The sequence below is a fragment of the Nematolebias whitei genome, chromosome 4 (genome assembly GCF_014905685.2).
Source record: "Nematolebias whitei isolate Nwh7 chromosome 4, NemWhi1, whole genome shotgun sequence".
In the NCBI taxonomy this organism is placed as follows: domain Eukaryota; kingdom Metazoa; phylum Chordata; class Actinopteri; order Cyprinodontiformes; family Rivulidae; genus Nematolebias; species Nematolebias whitei.
Genome location: NC_056501.1, coordinates 23,368,327 through 23,386,426, shown reverse-complemented (window position 1 = coordinate 23,386,426; position 18,100 = coordinate 23,368,327). Strand labels below are relative to the sequence as shown.

Below are 18,100 nucleotides of genomic sequence, written 5' to 3'. Positions count from 1 at the left end.
GAAGTGTACGTGCAAAACATTGCAGACGCTGTTTCTTGGCTATAGCAGCACCTACTGTTTCCTGATCTGCCAAGGTTGAGTCGTGACGGAGCTCTAGGTCGTCAAGATCAGTGGATCTCAAACGGTTCCAGGAGGGAGCTTCTCCCTGCACCTGTGGGCTGCACACAGGCGCTAAATCATTTCAAATAATTTATTTTCAATAAACAATCCATGCCGCTCTTGCAGCTCATCCGTCAATCAGCCAATAAGTGTCATGTCCGATCTTACCTTGAAAAACCGCAAACGAGCGAGTCCGCAAAAGTCGAACCGCGAAGTAGCGAGGGACTACTGCATGTAAAGATTTCATTTGCACCTTCTGACCAAACTTTTAGGAGGTGTTCTTGTTCATATTGTCCATTTTTCCTCTTGGTTGTCTCGTACCATCTTGTTTTCTGCTCATCAGGTCTCTCTTGTAAATGAGTCCTCGAGGCTCCATGAGACTAACCTGTATAAATAAAGGTTGAATGAATGTCCATCCATACACACATGCATGCAGTTTAAGTCTTAATTGGTCATGCACACATATATGCAATACTGAACTCCAACAATAGATGTCAGTGACACGACAGAATTTCAATGATTTTTTTTCTGCGACAGCTACAGTCATTTTGGCAGATTTAAATTTGATGTGGTAGTAGTTAAGAGTAGTTCACAACTCATACTGCAAGTGCTACTCGTGGTGTGTGATCTTTGCTTCAATCTTTAGCTTTAAATTTTGGAGTCAACTCTGTTGATCTGTTATTAAAATATCTCATGTAACACTTTTTAATTAAACTTTCTGAAAGTATTAACTGGATGTACAACTGATTAGCCAACCCAATTCAAAATGGCTACAACAGCTAATCAATTCTGATCAAGAAAGCTCATCAGAGACTCTACTTCCTCAGGCAGCTGAGGCGAGCTGGTCTGGGAAGCTCAGTCCTCACCTCCTTCCACAGGTGTGCAGTGGAGAGCATCCTGTGCTCCAGCATCAACGTGTGGCATGGAGGCTGCACAGCTGCAGAAAGAAAAGATTTGCAGAGAGTGGTGAAGGCTGCACAGAAGATGTTGGGGTCAGCCTCCCCACCATCACAGACATCTACACCTCCAGATGCAGGGAGAGAGCCACCTGCATCATGAAGGACCCCACTCACCCAGCACACAATTTTTGCCCTGCTCTCATCAGGCAGGAGGTTGCAGTGCATTAAGTGTAAAACCACTAGACTGAGGAACAGCTTCTACCCTGAGGCTGTTAGACTCATGAATCTCTAACTAGAATAATCACTGTGGAAAAAAAAGATAAATCACTGTAAAGCCACTTTAATTGGTGATATGACACTTTATCTGTGCTGCTGATTCATACCCATCTGCTCACTACAGACTCATGTTCAGGCTGCTGTTTAATATAACTTTTTATTTAACATTATTAGCGTTTAGTGTATATCTTAGATCCTTGTGTACTCTGTTTTTATACTTTACAGTATATATATATATTTTATTTTTTGCTATTTTTGGGCGTAACTTGGACTTTGAGTACACAATTTCGTTCCACCTCATGTACCACATGTGATGTGAATGGCAATAAAGAACCTTGAACATTAACCATCACAAAAACTGAATATAACTCGCCCATTTTTCTTGTACTTTTACAATTACTGACTTTATATTTGTTGTGGGCTTGTGGCAGTACAGTTATTCTCAACACATACTTTGAGTGACATCTTATGAGATTCATAATTTTTGTTTGTTTGACCTGAACAGACATAATTCTAAAATGAGAAAGGTTTGTAAGCTCAATCATCCAGGTAGATAAATCACCAAAAAGATGAAATCATGTCATCTGGACCAGTTTCTTTAAGGGACAAACGTTTCGTCTTCCATCCGAAAGACTTGATCAGCCTGCCAACCAGATCTGTCCCATAAATAGCACCTCCTTGATGTGCTTCATTGGAATTCAACAGGCTGGCTTGAAGGAGGTGCTATTTATGGGACAGCTCTGGTTGGCAGGCTGCAGACTGATGAAGTCATTCGGATGGAAGACAAACCATTTTAAAGAAACTTGTCCAGATGACATGATTCAACCTTTGTTTGATCTACAAGATGAACTTACTTCAGGCATATTCATTCCTTCAAGAAACGTAGGTCTTCATTCTTAATTATTTGCTTCTTTGTGGCAAATGTTATTACTTTTGGTCATTTTGTCTCTCCTGCCTGATTGTAGAAACATTTTGTAAATGGTGTTTTTGATCATACTCCCAATTCAAACTATTTTTGGGGATACTTCAATTAGGCTACCTTAAGTCAGTGGGCATAGAGAAGAACCAATAACAGTCACAAGTCATTTCCAGATTAGTTATGTGAATTAAACGATGGAATAATAATCCTCCCTCACTAGAATTCAAAACCATGCTCGTCTGAAGACACGAGCATCATTTTGATTCTACCACTAGGTGTCACAAGTCATCTCAACCAGGCTGAATTACAGTAAGCACACAAAGCAACTAAAACTCTTTTTGAGAGAAAATATTTTCTCTAATAAATTTTATTTTTACATAAATTGTGCAACAAGTATATTTCCATCTGAAAACATGAAAATCGTTTCTTAAAGGCCACCATCTGCACCACCGCAGCCCCTCACATACGCTCTCCATGTGCTCGCTCTCGTCTGTACATCATCTCCGGAGGAAGTTAATCTGCATTCACTTTTTTTCCCCCTCAGCCAACGAGTCTAGTGCATGTTTCACACATTCAGTCGTTTCTGAAACACGCACTACAAAAGCATCTGGCTGGGAAATAACCAGAGCACCAAGAACTCTGTTTTAGGCTTAAGGCATGGTTAAAGTTATAACAGTATCATCAGTAACGTTGCTAACGTGTTGACGTCAAAGCAACTCCCAGGTATCTAAAACCAGAAAGGAAAAAAAAGAGAGACAATCTTCATTTACCAAACACAATGAAAAACTTCCCTTTTTGAAGTTATTCCAAAGAGACAAGCGATATGTACGTGGGACTCAAAAGAATTCATCTGGAATGTTTCCTGTTTTTATGCACAGGAGTGTTCATGTATAGGCTTCTGTCATTATTTGGGCTATTTTAATAATTTAATCTACACATGGCAACATCAAACAGCTTACATTTACTGTAATTAAGACCAAATTAAGAGAAAATGTATTTAATTGCAGCATCTTATTCAAAAATGAACATTTAAGCCAATTTAACTACTGGGTTTCAGTGCGCAGCATGTAAACAAAGCAGGTTGTCATGTTTGCTCATTTGCATATGTAGTGTTTCATAAGTTACGTGAGACTATTAAGATGCATACCAATGGTTAAATTAAGACTTAATATAAAGTTATCCTAAAGTCTGTGCCCATAAAGTTGATTATTTGCTCACGTGCATGTCTCGTGGAGGGCTGAACAGGCAGGCACTGACTCTGTGTGTGTAAATTTGAATAGGGAGCGTATTAAAGTGTTACAACCAAAGCAATGGAATGAAAATGAGCTCCTGCTCACTTGGCTCTTCATGATGAACTCTGGACGTGTGCCAGACGAGGGCTGATTGTTCCCAAAGGCTCTGCCAGAAGTTAGCATACAGCCTACAGGTGTGCTTTAAACAGTTCTAGATGCAGTAGTTCACACTGTGGTCAGTTTTCTTCTATAAGGCTCAAGTCCAGTTCTGTACAATCTCTTTCAAATATGTTTTTTCCAACATCCAACACAGTCCTTTTTCTTTCCTCCTCTTCCTCTTCACTTTCACTTAGAGGGCCGATGCTGCTTCGTCCCAGGATTTCAGCAGGGGAGAAAGTGAAGCGATGCTCTGATTGGGAGGATGTTGGAAATATGAAGTCACTTGTTCCACACACCAAGTTCTCAAAGGTACCAATCTATAGAGGTGGAAAAAACACAATAATTGCACAATGCAATATTTTCAGGTGGACAAATAACGACAAGTGCACCAAGAAGCTTGTAGAAAAAGCTCTTAAGGTAAAAACTGGTACCGTACTTGTAATTTAACTGGTAGTTTACATTTTGTTTTTTCTTCTTTCAGCTGCTCCCTTCTTCAGGGGTCACCACAGCAAACTAACTCGCACTAAGATTTGGAAATTTATTTTTATTTTTTTTACACCGGATGTCCTTCCTGACACAACCACAGACCACTGAGCTACCACAGCCCTCTGTGTGGAGCAGGGGGCTGCCATCTATGTTGCCTGGGGGAGCAGATGGTGGGGGTTAAGGGCCTTGCTCAAGGGCCAAGGGTGGGATAAATGAGGATGGAGACAGGTGTGGGTGATTTACCTTTCCCACTCTCATTTTGATGTCAGTCTGGGGAGTTGAACTGGCGACCTTCTGATCACAGGCCCACTTTCTCTAACCTCTGCGCCACCACTCCCCTTCATTTAAGTTGTGATAGTGAAATGTCAACGTGTAATGTTGACAGATGTCAGAAAGATCTCAGAGGACAACTGAAACATATGAACACCGTTTAGACCAGGACTATTCAACTGGAGGCTCGCGGGCCACTTCCAGTCCAAATTTAAAAAGGTAACAGATCGTTGTAATACTTGATTTATTTATATAATGACTTTAATTGCTGGATGTCCGGCCCCTGAGCTGCTGTCTTTCAGTAACTGTGGCCCTTTGAGCAGTTTAGTTGAATAGCCCTGCTCTAGACTGAGTGTGGATCCAGGCCAACATTTGAAACTTTAAAAACTTAATAATTTCTAACAAGCTGTTGTCATATACAGTAAAGGTGGTTACATACAGCGATGACCACAATGCATCACAAAACCCCAAGTATGAGCACGAGCGGTGACTGTAAAATGGAAAATGCAGTCTATTTAGTGTAATATTAAATAATATACGTAGATTAGTCATGTTAAAAGTTCTCGATTGTCTTTGTCAAAAGATTTTATCTAGAGAGCGAACATGTCAACTCAAAGTCCATCCATTCATTGTTCTGGAGTCGGGTCATGGGGGCAACAGTTTGAGCAGGGAGGTCCAGACAAATCTTTCCACAGCCACCTCTTACAGCTCTTCTGGGAGGACCCCAAGGTGTTCCCAGGCCAACCGATAGACAAGTCTCTCTAGCGTGTCCTGGGTCTTCCCTGAGGTCTCCTCCCAGTTCGACATGCTTGTAAAAACCTACCCAGGGAGCATCCTTATCAGAAGCCTGAACCACCTCAACTTGCTCCTCTCGATGTGGAGGAGCAGCGGCTCTACTTCGAGTCGTTCCCAAATAACTGAACTTCTCACCGCCTCTCTAAAGAAGAGTCCAGCTACCCTGCGGAGAAAACTCATTTTGACCATTTGGATCTGCGATCTTGTTCCTTCTGTCACTGCCCAGAATTCGTAACAATAGGTGAGGGTAGGAAGGTAGACCAACTGAAAACAGAGCTTTGCCTTGCAGCTCAGCTCTCTCTTCACCACAACAGACCGGCACAAAATCTGCAATACTGAGGAAACTGTACCAGTCTGTCGATCCCCCGCACCATTCTTTCCTCAGTCATTAACAAATCCCTGAGACACTTGAACTCCTTCACTTGAGTCAGATCCTCATTCCAAACCAGAGAGGACAGTCCACCCTTTTCCAACTGAGGACTTTTGATGGCCTCAGATTTGGAGGTGCCAGTTCTCATCCTAGAAGATCACTTCAAAGTGATGAGGTAACATTTTTATAAGCCAGAAGAATCAAGGGATGCTCTTAATGGGTGTCTGACTGTGAGAGTTCAAAGTGCCTGAAGATTAGAAGAATCATAAGTGGAGGTTGGTAAAAACAGGCATAAGGGACCCAAAATGGGAACAAGTAAAAGAAACAGACTTTCTTGCTGGTAGCAAATAACTATAATTACAAAGTTAAAGAAAAATTGTGGTATCCAAAACAGCAACGCTTGTTTGACAGAAGTTTTGTCTCAATGGCTGTGTGCAAGTGGACACAAATAGAAGAGGGCCTTACTATCAGTACATACGGCTATAAAAAATAAAACACACAAAAAAAACACATAGATGGTTTCCAGTGATCACTCATTGAAATATTTTGCTCACCTGTGTCATCTTACTGAAGTCCAGTCCTGGTCTGGGGCAGGGCAAGACATCTGGGTCGTGGCGCCTCTTCAAACGTGGTTTGCGCATGTCGCAGGGCTGCGAGTGACATCGTGGCAGTGCAGGGTGCAGGTCCCGCCTAGAAGAGGATGGTGTGCTGCAGGCTGAAGTGGGAGATGAAGACAAGGCTGGATGTTCCAAGCCAGAAAAGCCATACGTGGGAGCAAAAGTAGGTGAGGGCTGGGGGTGCAAAGAGGCTACACAGGGCCGCTGAATGTGCACAGGAGAAAGGGAAAATCGGCGCTGCAAGACTGAGTGAGAAACCAGGGGTGCTGGTGAAGATGAGCAAGAGGAATGTTTAGCAAAAGAGGCAGAATAAGCTCCTTTTAATGTATCACAGGGGTCCCATGGAAAGCCCCACGATAAAGCAGAGTCAGAAGACTGTGCTAAACTAAAAAAATTTGGGCTAGAAGAGGAGTGTAAAGACGAGGAAGTAAAGGAAGAGCTGGCACCACAAAGTGGCAAAAAGCTGGCCCCAGACCCCAAACTAGATGCTCCTCTACTATGGCAGCCTCGTTTGACCGGAGTCCAAACTTTTGATGAACTCGGGTGCCAGGTCGAGCGGCACTGGGACAGATCCTCTGGAACAGAGAGGGAACGGCAGTGGCGTTTTGAAGGTGGCGGGGGTGAACTTTGGGAAGCTTTGTCTGTGAAGGCAACCTCCGGTCCCTGGAGTGGGTCTCCAGGCCATAGGGAGTCTAGCTCGCAGGAATCAGCCAAAACATGCGCCGTAGATGACAAGTGTGTAGCTGAACTGGTCCCTGAAAGTGTAAAAACAAACAAACAAAAAAAACATGACACAGATGTCCCTACTAGTCACAGATATTTGTCTCAGTTTATCTGACTTGCCTTGTTTGGTAGGACTGGAGCCCACTGCAGGTAGTGACTGTAAAATATAATTTAAAAAAAATGCAGTAACCTACTTTATAAACCTATAATTAAAATGGTCTGAAGAGCAATATTTAGTTTATTATCTTACTCACCACACTGGCATTGAAAGAAAAAGCCTTGTGATAGGGTTCCTCTAAACTCTGCTTGTGGAGCTGCTCTGTGATAAGTGTAACCATAATTACGGAGCAAGGAGACACATGGAGGTACACCGAGGGTGATGGAAGTTTTAGTCGTCAGAATTCTGGCGTGGTTTGTGGTGTCCCCGCCACACCTCAACCATCCAGACCGACCACTATTCTCACCGTACCGTCATCCTCATCTTTGTGCCACCTGAAGGGACAGATGAGAACAGATTAGAGAAGAGCATCAATGATTAAACAGAGCTGGTTACACAAAATTCAGAGAACTAATTTAGCAGTAGCTTACAAACACCAGATTATCTGAGGAAAATTAAGAAAGTAAAGCATTGGTCATATCTGCAAACAACTACAGCAAAAAAACAATACGTGTGTGCAGCCTTGTGCACACATGAAAGGCAGAAATTTGTGTTCACAAAGAGACCCCAAACAAAGAACTATTCCGCATTCCATCACGAGTGCAGAGCCAGATGAAAAAAGCAACTATAGTGATATACAAAATACTGAATAGGTACCAAGTGTAAGCTTGACGGCCAATACAAGGGCAGCGATACTAGCTGGGTCCAATAAGCTAGAATGACTTCAAGACTTGCTATAATGCTGAGAGTGGAAGGGGGAGGGACAGACTCCAAGGGAGAGGATGGGGGAAGTGTGTGGAAAACTGAATGGGACAGGGTTTGAAGCATGTCATAGCTTTGCAAAATAAAGGGGCACAAAAGGAATAGTGCACAGGTCATATGGACATAAATTACCAACTTCATTCAATCTAGTCCTACATCCTTGTGGCATGTTCTTTATAAATAAGTAACACAACTTGAAATTAGGATCAAACGACTGAATGAAATAAAGCCATCATATACATTTATTTTTGGATTAACTTGTGCTGGGCCAAGAAAGTAATCTTCACTAAACTTTAAACAGCAAAATCATTTACTTCCTTAACTGTAATTTAAAAAAGACAATATGTAAACTGCTCTAAAACACAACATGGCCTTGTAGCCTTTGCACTGAAGGCTACAAAAGTGCAGAGGCTAAAGTTCACTTAGTGCTTGAATCAATCTCAACAGTAGCTTAAATGGTATAATTTTAAATACTATTTACTACATTAGTCGTATCTAAGTATTTAAATAGATTTACAGCGATAAATGAGACTTAGCTTCAGCTCTGTTGGCCTCCGGGCCCTTCCTCCTCATGATAAACTCGGGGCTACACTGCTAACCTAGTTCCACAAAACGAAATCCCACGAAATCCCATTTAGTGGCAGCAGATCTGAATCTAATGTAACCAGAGAAACGCAATGCTATCAACAATTACCACCATGTCATTTCTAAATACCTCTTATCGATGAGGCCTACGAAGTGGAAGAGAAAAGACATCGAGAGATGTTACAAATTAAACACTTTTATCCTAAAGATAATTACAGAATGACGAGCAAGACTAGTAGTTAACATGTAATTGCGCAGCTCACTTATTTCTAACATGGCACGTGTCTGTACTCAATTCATTTAATTTATTTCAATGAATTAGCTTCAATGTGAATGTTAACCAGAATTATTTTTGCAAAATCTTGGACCAACATGAGCTAATGACCAAATTGGTGAAGCTAACCTCGTAACACGCAGCCCGTGAGACATTATCGTTAGCGATTATGTTAGTTAGCTGAATTGATAGCATATTACATGTCAAGTAAAATTACTATTATTTTAATTCACGTCACTCATTGGTCTGCATTTTGGTAGACGGATAATCAGTTGTTCACAGTTTGTTGAGGCTATGAAAACATGCGTTAGTGAATTGTATAGCCGCTAGCTTGCTTGCGCAGTCTCTTTGAAAGCTAGCATGCTACAGCTGACCTGATGCGTTACCTGCTTTCTGTGGTTCCTTAGCAACCAGCACTGCACCGCGAGTGCACAGAGGCACGCTAGCTGATTATTTATAGCATCTGGACGATACCAATGTGGAGGTGTTTATTGTACGTCGGCTTTCCATACTAATGTTTTTTTTTTGTAAATACATATAAAACACATTTAATTAGAAAAATAATATGTTACATTTTGTGCTTTCTAAAATAAACTTGCAGTATGGTAAACATCTTACGTGTCACTGACCCCCTTTGCAGCCTAGAAGTTAAACCGACCGTAAAGCTGCAACCTAAATTTAAAACCGGTTTAAAAATTACAATTTCTATTATATTTTGTCGAATAAAAACAAAGGGGAATTTTAGAGTTTGGTTTTCAAATATTTGTGATAGAAAAAAATACATTTTTACGTTAAATGAAACCGGAGTGATTTTTAACGCATGCGCAGTAGCGGGTGTAGCTGTACAGTAGAGTTGTTGAGACGTTAGCAAAAAAGTTTAATTAAACTACGGATATCATCTTACATGTAATGACTGCATAGCTCTGTGTTGGTCTTTCTAACAGTCTTTGGTGTTTATTTCATATAAAAGTTGCACTTTGGAAGTATGGCAGAGGAAAAACTTAAAAAAGAAGAAACACTCGCTATGAGACTTAGGTTTATCGGGTATGTACAAGCCGTAGGTACTGAATGAATTGTACCCAACTTGGTGCTAACTCTATTTTTATTTTCTTAACAGTCAGTCTTGTAGGCTGTTTTATTCTGAGGACCCTGTGAAAATAGTCAAAGCAAGAGGACAGTATCTGTTCGATGAAAATGGGAAACCCTATTTAGATTGCATCAGTAATGTTCATCATGGTATTACTTAAATTTGTTACTTAAATGTATATAAATACTGTCTCCTGTTGGCAGCAAGTTTAACTGAATGTTCTCTTCTATAGTGGGTCACTGTCATCCTGCTATTACTAAGGCTGCTGTGGCTCAGATGGACCTCCTGAACACTAATTCACGGTTCCTACATGACAACATTGTCCTGTATGCAGACCGTCTGGCTTCCACCTTACCTGAGAAACTGCGTGTCTTCTATTTCGTTAACTCTGGGTAAGAAATGCATCAACATCCTCGCAGAACGATATAACTTTCCAGTGACTGCACATATTATGTGACAGGTCAGAGGCCAATGATCTGGCCCTACGCTTGGCACAGCAGTACACCCAACACGAGGACGTCGTAGTACTCGACCAGTAAGTATCCAACTCGGTCATGTCGACAACATGCTTTTCAAATAAAACAAACTCTTCTTCTGCACCAGTGCATACCACGGGCATCTAAAATCCCTCATCGACATTAGTCCCTACAAGTTTCGGAAACTGGCGGGACAGAAAGAATGGGTTCATGTGGTGTGTAGTTATACTATCAGTGCACAAACTGCAAAACGACATTGGACCTCTGCTTATCTAAAAGGACACATTTCATCCTCCCAGGCACCCTTACCAGACACTTACAGAGGCATATACCAAGAGGATCATCCCAGCCCTGGTCAAGCGTATGCCGATACTGTTAAAAATCTAATAGAGGAGATCCACCAGAAAGGCCGTGAGGTACCGTACTTTAAACGTTAACTCAGGAGAAATTTAAAAGATGTCCCAATACAAACCTTATATGCTGTGATAAACGTGATATTTATGTCGCTTTTCCTTCAGATTTCTGCCTTCTTCGTTGAATCACTGCCGAGCGTCGGGGGACAAATCGTCTTACCTGAGGGATATTGCTCTAAAGTTGCAGAGTGAGTATTGATCCAGGTTTCTTCTCTGCCTTTGCCACTAGTGCTGTAATGACTACGTTAATGCATCTCACTCGTGCTCTCCAGATACGTGCGCTCAGCTGGGGGAGTGTTTGTGGCAGATGAAGTGCAGACCGGTTTTGGACGCGTGGGGAGTCATTTCTGGGGTTTCCAGCTGCAGGGAGAGAACTTCTGTCCTGATATAGTGACCATGGGAAAACCGATGGGTAACGGGCATCCCCTGGCGTGTGTGGCAACTACCAAGGAGATAGCTGAAGCTTTCACAGCTAATGGAGTGGAGTACTTCAATACGGTGTGTACACAGCAACCTTATTAGTAGTATAACTGAGGTCTCTCTTGTAAATGAGTCCTCATGGCTCAATGGGACTAACCTGTTTAAATAAAGGTTGAATGAAAAAAAATATTTAGTACGATGACGCTCGTCCATTGTTAGCCTAAACGTTTTGTACTGAAGAAAGTCTTTCACGATGACAACCACACATAAAACAATTTATTCCTGTCCAATTTTGTTTTGTTTGCAGTTTGGGGGGAATCCAGTGTCGTGTGCCATTGGCCTAGCAGTGCTCGACGTGATAGAAAACGAGGATCTCAGAGGAAACGCCACAAGGGTGGGAACACATCTCAAAGATTTGCTTAAGAAACTACAAGCAAAACATGAAATCATTGGAGATGTCCGGTAAGAATAGCAATACTATCTTACACCCGTACAATTTCTTTATGTTGTTTAGGGCAGCAGTCTGCAACGTTTTTGATCAAAAGAACCATTTTCACCCCTTCGCTCACTAAACAAAATGTGTCCTTTCTGTGAATATCAACTGGTGGCCCATGTGCTGCTTCAAGTTTGTTGAAAACGGGGTTTTCAGACAGCGGGCAAGGCATTATAAAATGTAAATTATGTAATCAGTTTGAACATTTATGGATATTTTTACATTTTAGGACAAGAGCATATTCATGTAAAGAAGGGGAAAAAATTGAATAAAGCATAAAGTGTTGGCTATATAATTGTGCCTTATTTTAAAAACAAAAATGTTCATTTACTTTATTTTTAATGCTTATTAAACTGGCTCACCGTATTTCCTCTAAGCAAAATGTCCTAAAGGTTTTCCAAAATAATTTCTGGTGGATTTGAGAGAAGGATCCCACTGCAGGGCTGGAAGTTGGATAAATGACGCAGTTAAAGCTAACCATGTGTTAGTATCATTTAAACAGTTGCAGAAAAACGGATAAAATGTGCCTTATTTGTTGGGGGTTTAAAAATTTTGTTGGTTTTGATCCAAGCTTCAAGGAGCCGCAGCTTGCAGACCCTTGATTTGGACAAATAGTTCAACTTGTTTAAACTTCTTTGTAACAGCCACATGCCATGAACACCTTTGATACCAACTACCTAAGCATCTTCAGAAGTTACCAATGAGAACTTTAAGCATGACAGCAGGATGTGCATCTTCCCAGGATATGCTATATTTTCACTTAATTAACGTTTTTATTCTGTTCATTCTAGAGGCGTAGGGCTGTTTGTGGGGCTGGAGTTGGTGACAGACAGACAGAAGAGAACTCCTGCCACTAAAACAGCTGCATGGGTGGTGAAGAGGTATGACACCAAAGTCCAAAGTGCTGCAGTTCTTATGTTCCTCTAGTGATTTTATTTCATTGTGACCTTTGTGGCAGGTTGAAGGAGGAGGATCGGATCTGTGTGAGTACAGACGGGCCCTGGGAAAATGTGCTGAAGTTTAAACCCCCAATGTGCTTCAGTTCAGAAAACGCAGACCTGGTGGTGCAGTGTATCGACCGCATCCTCACGGGTTAGTTACACATCGTTACACAAGCCTTAACCCTTTAACGGGTTTTAAACTCTACTTGTTGTAACATTTGTTAAAGGAATATCAATCTAAACATTTTGACAACTGTAAAAGATGAACTGATTTACAAAACATTTTGTTCGCAGACATGACGGATAACAATCTCAAGCTGGACAATGAAGACATCTAAGGTTTGTGAAACCTGTAAAAAGCTTTTAATTGCATGAAACATTGTCAGATGGTCACATTCATTAACTTCAGAGGTAGATGCGCTTGAGGCTGCAGCAGATCAAACAATTTCTTCAAGTATTTAGCAGAACACGTTTTATCTTCCACTCAGCTCTGACCGCTGTGAGAATCGTGTTTAAAGCCACAAGACCAAGTCAAGAAAGAGACGATGTCAAACATTAAAACTGTAAACCCAGGTGTGCCAACTATACTGTATGGGTAGTCGATGTTCTTTAATGGATTTAAACTGAAACAGTCACAATATCAGCTTAACTACTACTTTCTGGGAGATTAGGGCATCTATAAATATAATTTCCTCATTCTTCACTAAATGGTTTTGGATTATATTAATAAACATTTTCTGTATGTTTGCAGGAAAAGGCTAAAAATGACTTCATACAAGGATGGATAGCAGGGAACAGTTTCATTCATTGTGTGAAATTGTTACCATTTAAAATAAAAATGATCTACATTAATAGTTTCTTGATTTTGGGTTAACTTTGTTTCTCATTTAAACATAGCTGCCATTGGGAGAAACTTGTTATGAATTTAAAAAAAATCATGATTTGCAGGGTGTGTATAAATGACTTGGAAAAATACTAAAATAATTATTTTAAAGAATGCATACGAGCCTTGAGATGATGCTGCCGACAACGCCAACAATATTTACCACTTTAAAAAGCAATCAAATTAAAATCTGAACATATCGTTTCATTCAGTCGTGATTAAAACACTCAACCTCCAACATACACGTATTCACATGTTCCCAATACACACGAGGCTAAAAACTTACCAGCACATTGTCTTTAAATCTTGGACACATTCACAAAAATGCTGAAGTACTGCAGTTTCATATCTAGTGGGGTATTAACACACAGCCAGTTATCCTGGAGGTAGAGAAGCTCTCTCCCACAGCTCTCCAAAGAGGCATCCGAGGAAATGTTAACATTACTTGAGACAAAACAAGCAAGCCATTTAACAGTACAAAAACATTTAACTTTAACTTTACAAATAACCAAAAGATCCAGTTGGTAATATAAACCAAAATTTTATTTTTACCAATTTTGCCCAAGACACTAGAGGAATGAGTTATCAGTGATAGAGGGAATACCCTCGTACATTAACAGGCTTGCGTTAACACTAGTAAAGCCACTTAAAAATTGTAGACATGTTGGGGAAAGAACCTCCTTAAAAGCCAAAAACAACAAAAAACAAACAAAAAAACAAAACAAAAAAAAAACAGAAAAAATACTGGTTGTCTTCATCTACATGGTTATCCACAGCACTCACTTAACATGGTTATAACCCCCCCTTTTTAAACCTCACTCCCACATCTTAAGCCATGTAACGTCCAACACTCAGCATGTGAAAACTAAAAATCTAGAAACACACACACAAAAAAAAAAAGCAATATTGTTTTATTTGAGCTTTACAAGCTCTTGCTCCTGCTCATCTGTCAATCCAGTAGACATGTAAAAATACAACCATACAATACATTAGATTCAAAAAAGGTACCAAAAAGTACAGTAAAAATAACACTTCCATCGCTGGAAATGTACATGGACACAAAACAATATAAAATAAAAAGTGGAAAAGTGACAATTGCTTCCCCAGTTCCTCACTTGATCTGTACAAATGGAGCATGAGTCCAAATTTCTGCCAACTCCAAAGGAAAAGCCAGAGTCCATGTTCGCTGTGGTCAGATCATGGATCTCTTTTTCTTATTTACTTTAGACCTTAAGAGAAAAACATGGTGCTTAACGTTACTGAGAATAAACCGAAGGTGGCATGCAAGTTACACACAGACAGACAGGTGCATGAATGAGTCTGACAGGTCAGTGAATGGTAAGACACATTTTGGGGGCGGAGGGGACACGGCTGCTATCTATGACATCTAGCACCCAGGATAAAGGTCAAACGGCCCTTATTCTTTTTTTTTTTTTTTTTTACCACCACCAATCCTTACTGATCAAGTAGTCTTTGTAGAGATGCATCTCAAGATGGCAGACAGGTGGAATGAATCCATCTTTAAATGATCAATGACCCCACATCACCGCCTACTCTAACCCCACCACAATGCTTGAATGGATTTAGAGTAGAATGAGATTTTGGGGTCAAAAGGCACTAATGGTTACAGCTACGTTCTCATACTACCACGGATGATGCAAGAATGCATACCTGCACTACGTGTGATCAGTATGGCTTGTAGCTACTCTGGTGGCCTCCACGTCTTGGAGTTTTCCCATAGCTTGTATTGCCCTGGTCTGGAGGACAAGAGAAAAAGGGACTGAGATCTTCTGTACAACAAGAGAGGACCAAGAAAATAAAGTTTCTCTCATTCTTTGAGTCTTTCCCTGGGGGGGCACTTATCGCTTACTGTAATCGTAGCCAGCCCCATAGCCGTAATAACCAGCAGAGTAGTCATAGTTGCCATAGCCACCATATCCATAGCCTTGCTGTCCATAACCATAGCCCTGGTTGTATCCCTGGTTCCAGTAGTTGTTGTAGCCTTGATTCCAGTTCTGGCCCTGGCCTAGAAACAACAGGTGAGGCTTTTGTCACAACTCTCAAGTCACGCAGCAACCAGAGTCAATTATTTTGTGAAACAAAAATGTAAATGTAGCTGGTATACACAAAGACACAAAAGAAGCTTACCTCCACGTCCCCTGCCACGTCCTCCATATGCACCACCACCACCACCACGGGCACCGTACTGCTGCTGCATGTACACCTCTTTGGGTTGGGCAATTTTAAGTTCACACTGTAATGCCACACAATGGTACATTTGTAAGAAATGGATTGTATTTGAATAATTCAGGTTTATCATCACTTGTATAACAAAGAAGGGCGGTCTTTACCTTGCTTTCACCAACAGTGTGGTACTTCTTTTCCATAGCCTTCTTGACAGAGGCTTCTTCTTTATATGTAATAAATACAAATCCCCTCCTTTTCTCAGTTTTAGGATCTTGTGGAAGTTCAATGGTCTCTACCTACATAGGAGGAAAACCAACTTATGAAGCAGCCAGCAGCACAAGCTTACGTCTTCAAATACACAAAGAAGCATTTGTTGTACCTCTCCATAGGTTTCAAAGTATTCCTGAATTGCTTCCTTAGTGGTGTCAGGGTTAAGGCCTCCCACAAAGATTTTCTTTACTGGTTCCTTCTTCATTGCCATGGCTTTTTTAGGGTCAATCTGTCGGCCATCTAGCCTGTGCTCCTTCTGTTCAAGAACCTACACACACACACACACACACCACAAAAGTTAATTTCACGACTCTGGAAAAATATCAAATGTCCTCTTAAAACAACCTTACCTTATCTACGCTGGCAGAATCTTTAAAAAGAATGAAGCCGAAGCCTCTTGACCGGCCTGTCTGCTGGTCCATCTTGATGGTGCAGTCCGTCACCTCACCAAATTTTGAGAAGTAATCTTTGAGGTCCTTCTTGCTGGTGTCCCAGCTGAGGCCACCAACAAACATTTTCCTGAACGCAGAGGCAGAGACACACGTTTAGCTCCATACTGTGGTGATGGGGATGGATGTTGCTGGCAGAGGGGGTGTAAATATCCATAATGTACATAGTGTTCCAGCACATCTGTTGACCCACCGATGTGTGGGGGAGGGGGAGCCTGCAGGTGCTATAGCTTTAAGCTACGCCACAAACTATATTTAAATAAATTTGATGATATAAGCCAAATACAAGTAGATATTTACATTTTAATCAATAACCAATGTTAAGATTGAATCCCTGCTGAGGCGCCCATCCCCCTCCACTCCGCACATGGCGCCAACAAAAGGCCGGCAGAACAAAGAGACATTGTAAACCAGCACTGGCCATTTTATCATCGACTATCCGCAACAAAACGGAATAATTTATGGTGTAACACTCACCCGGCATCGTCCTCGCCCTTGCTGGCGTCGATCTGGCCACCGTCCGTGCCGCCGTTGTGCGAGTCGTCCCCCGCGCCTTCTCCGCCGTCGTCGGTCTGACCGGCTCCGCTGAAGTCCTCGTCGACTTCGTGGCCGTTTTCCGACGTTTCCATGTACTGCTGCTCCGCCTCAGACATTTTTATGATATAGAATACCTAAAAAGGTTCGGAAAAAAGCGGTCAGATTGCCGTTTGGCGCCTGTGTTTTACACTACGTCGTACCCGCACTTCGCCATTAACACCGTGCCAACTGCGAAGACTTCCCACCATTTTGACCGGCGGAAACGCGATCCATACGTTCACTGATTTTAGGCCACGAGTGCCCAATAATCAAGGGTGGACACATTTTTTACACGTTAACGACGCAGTATCCGAGGTACACTTCTGTTAGAGGTAAAGATTAGGAAAGTTGTCCCCGTCTGGGCCATACTGATAATCGAGCCTGTGCTAAATTCGCAGTTACGTAAGCCAGAAGGCCGCGCAGCACGAAATGTCGGCTAGTGATAAACAACCATTTTTACTATACATGAACGTAGCGTATGGAAATCGACAAATTACACAACCTAAATGTCAGTCTTGTACAAAAAAACAGACAAGATGAATAAATAAGAAAATCTACTTACTGGTAACACAACCGGAGAGCCCTCTTCAAGATGGATTCTCCCACACGACGACAACTCGTGGTTGGTTTTTCAGAACCGGCAGAAGGGGGGAAAAAACGAGTCCTCTGCTGAAGAGCCTTCCGATTGGATAAACTTAGCTGTCAATCATATCAATGACCAATCGCCAGCGCGGGCTTATCACAAGTTCACGCCTTCAGAACACAGGAAGGAAGGGAACTCCATGAACCCATTTCTGCTGCTGAAAGAAAATGTGTTCAGTTTTCGGTGGCGTTGAAGTAAAAAAAAACCCGCCATGCTTTAGGGTTGAATAATGACTAAAATTGTCAGCTTTGGCATAAAATTGTTGCATTTCACCCAGGGTTTGACTGAAATGTGCTGCAGTGTCGCAGCATAATCGGATTCGTTAAAAAAAAAAAAAAGATTGCGGTTGGTGCCATTAAAACTGTGGAGTTGCAGGTTTAATTTGAACTGGTCATTTTAATTACTGTAATTTTACCAAGATGAACTACTTGTAAATATATATCCTTCAGTTTTAACTATAACGTCTCTTAGGAGGAAAACTGGCTTTGTGATAAATACCCCAGCAACTGAATTACATTTTTTAAATGTTATTTATCTTTTAAATATTTACTTTTTTGTTCTAAAAATACTTATTGAGCACACATTGAGCAATGATCTTTTTCTGATTATTGTAATTAAATTTCTTTATATTGGCAAAAT

At 41.3% G+C, this 18,100-nt stretch overlaps 3 protein-coding genes across 3 annotated transcripts; 1 reads left to right on the top strand and 2 right to left on the bottom strand.

Moving 5' to 3' along the window:
* Nucleotides 1–2,582: 2,582 nt before the first annotated feature.
* Nucleotides 2,583–9,054, bottom strand: LOC119409019 (protein FAM53C). The gene is made up of 5 exons (XM_037675880.1): nucleotides 9,010–9,054; nucleotides 7,100–7,337; nucleotides 6,966–7,002; nucleotides 6,060–6,877; nucleotides 2,583–3,901 (listed from the first exon to the last, which is right to left on the bottom strand). The coding sequence occupies exons 2-5, from the start codon at nucleotides 7,181–7,183 to the stop codon at nucleotides 3,662–3,664; spliced, it is 1,179 nt and encodes a 392-aa protein (XP_037531808.1). The 5' UTR covers nucleotides 7,184–7,337; nucleotides 9,010–9,054; the 3' UTR covers nucleotides 2,583–3,661.
* A 554-nt stretch (nucleotides 9,055–9,608) lies between these two features.
* phykpl (5-phosphohydroxy-L-lysine phospho-lyase) lies at nucleotides 9,609–12,791 on the top strand. Its single transcript, XM_037675321.1, has 12 exons — nucleotides 9,609–9,667; nucleotides 9,741–9,859; nucleotides 9,943–10,102; nucleotides 10,171–10,245; nucleotides 10,314–10,401; nucleotides 10,486–10,602; nucleotides 10,705–10,787; nucleotides 10,872–11,097; nucleotides 11,327–11,481; nucleotides 12,304–12,393; nucleotides 12,471–12,604; nucleotides 12,748–12,791. The coding sequence occupies exons 1-12, from the start codon at nucleotides 9,609–9,611 to the stop codon at nucleotides 12,789–12,791; spliced, it is 1,350 nt and encodes a 449-aa protein (XP_037531249.1).
* A 1,066-nt stretch (nucleotides 12,792–13,857) lies between these two features.
* On the bottom strand, nucleotides 13,858–17,476 carry LOC119408496 (heterogeneous nuclear ribonucleoprotein A/B). The gene is made up of 9 exons (XM_037675322.1): nucleotides 17,381–17,476; nucleotides 16,720–16,913; nucleotides 16,144–16,312; nucleotides 15,903–16,061; nucleotides 15,688–15,819; nucleotides 15,485–15,590; nucleotides 15,207–15,362; nucleotides 15,008–15,093; nucleotides 13,858–14,565 (listed from the first exon to the last, which is right to left on the bottom strand). The coding sequence occupies exons 2-8, from the start codon at nucleotides 16,893–16,895 to the stop codon at nucleotides 15,023–15,025; spliced, it is 969 nt and encodes a 322-aa protein (XP_037531250.1). The 5' UTR covers nucleotides 16,896–16,913; nucleotides 17,381–17,476; the 3' UTR covers nucleotides 13,858–14,565; nucleotides 15,008–15,022.
* Nucleotides 17,477–18,100: the final 624 nt, after the last annotated feature.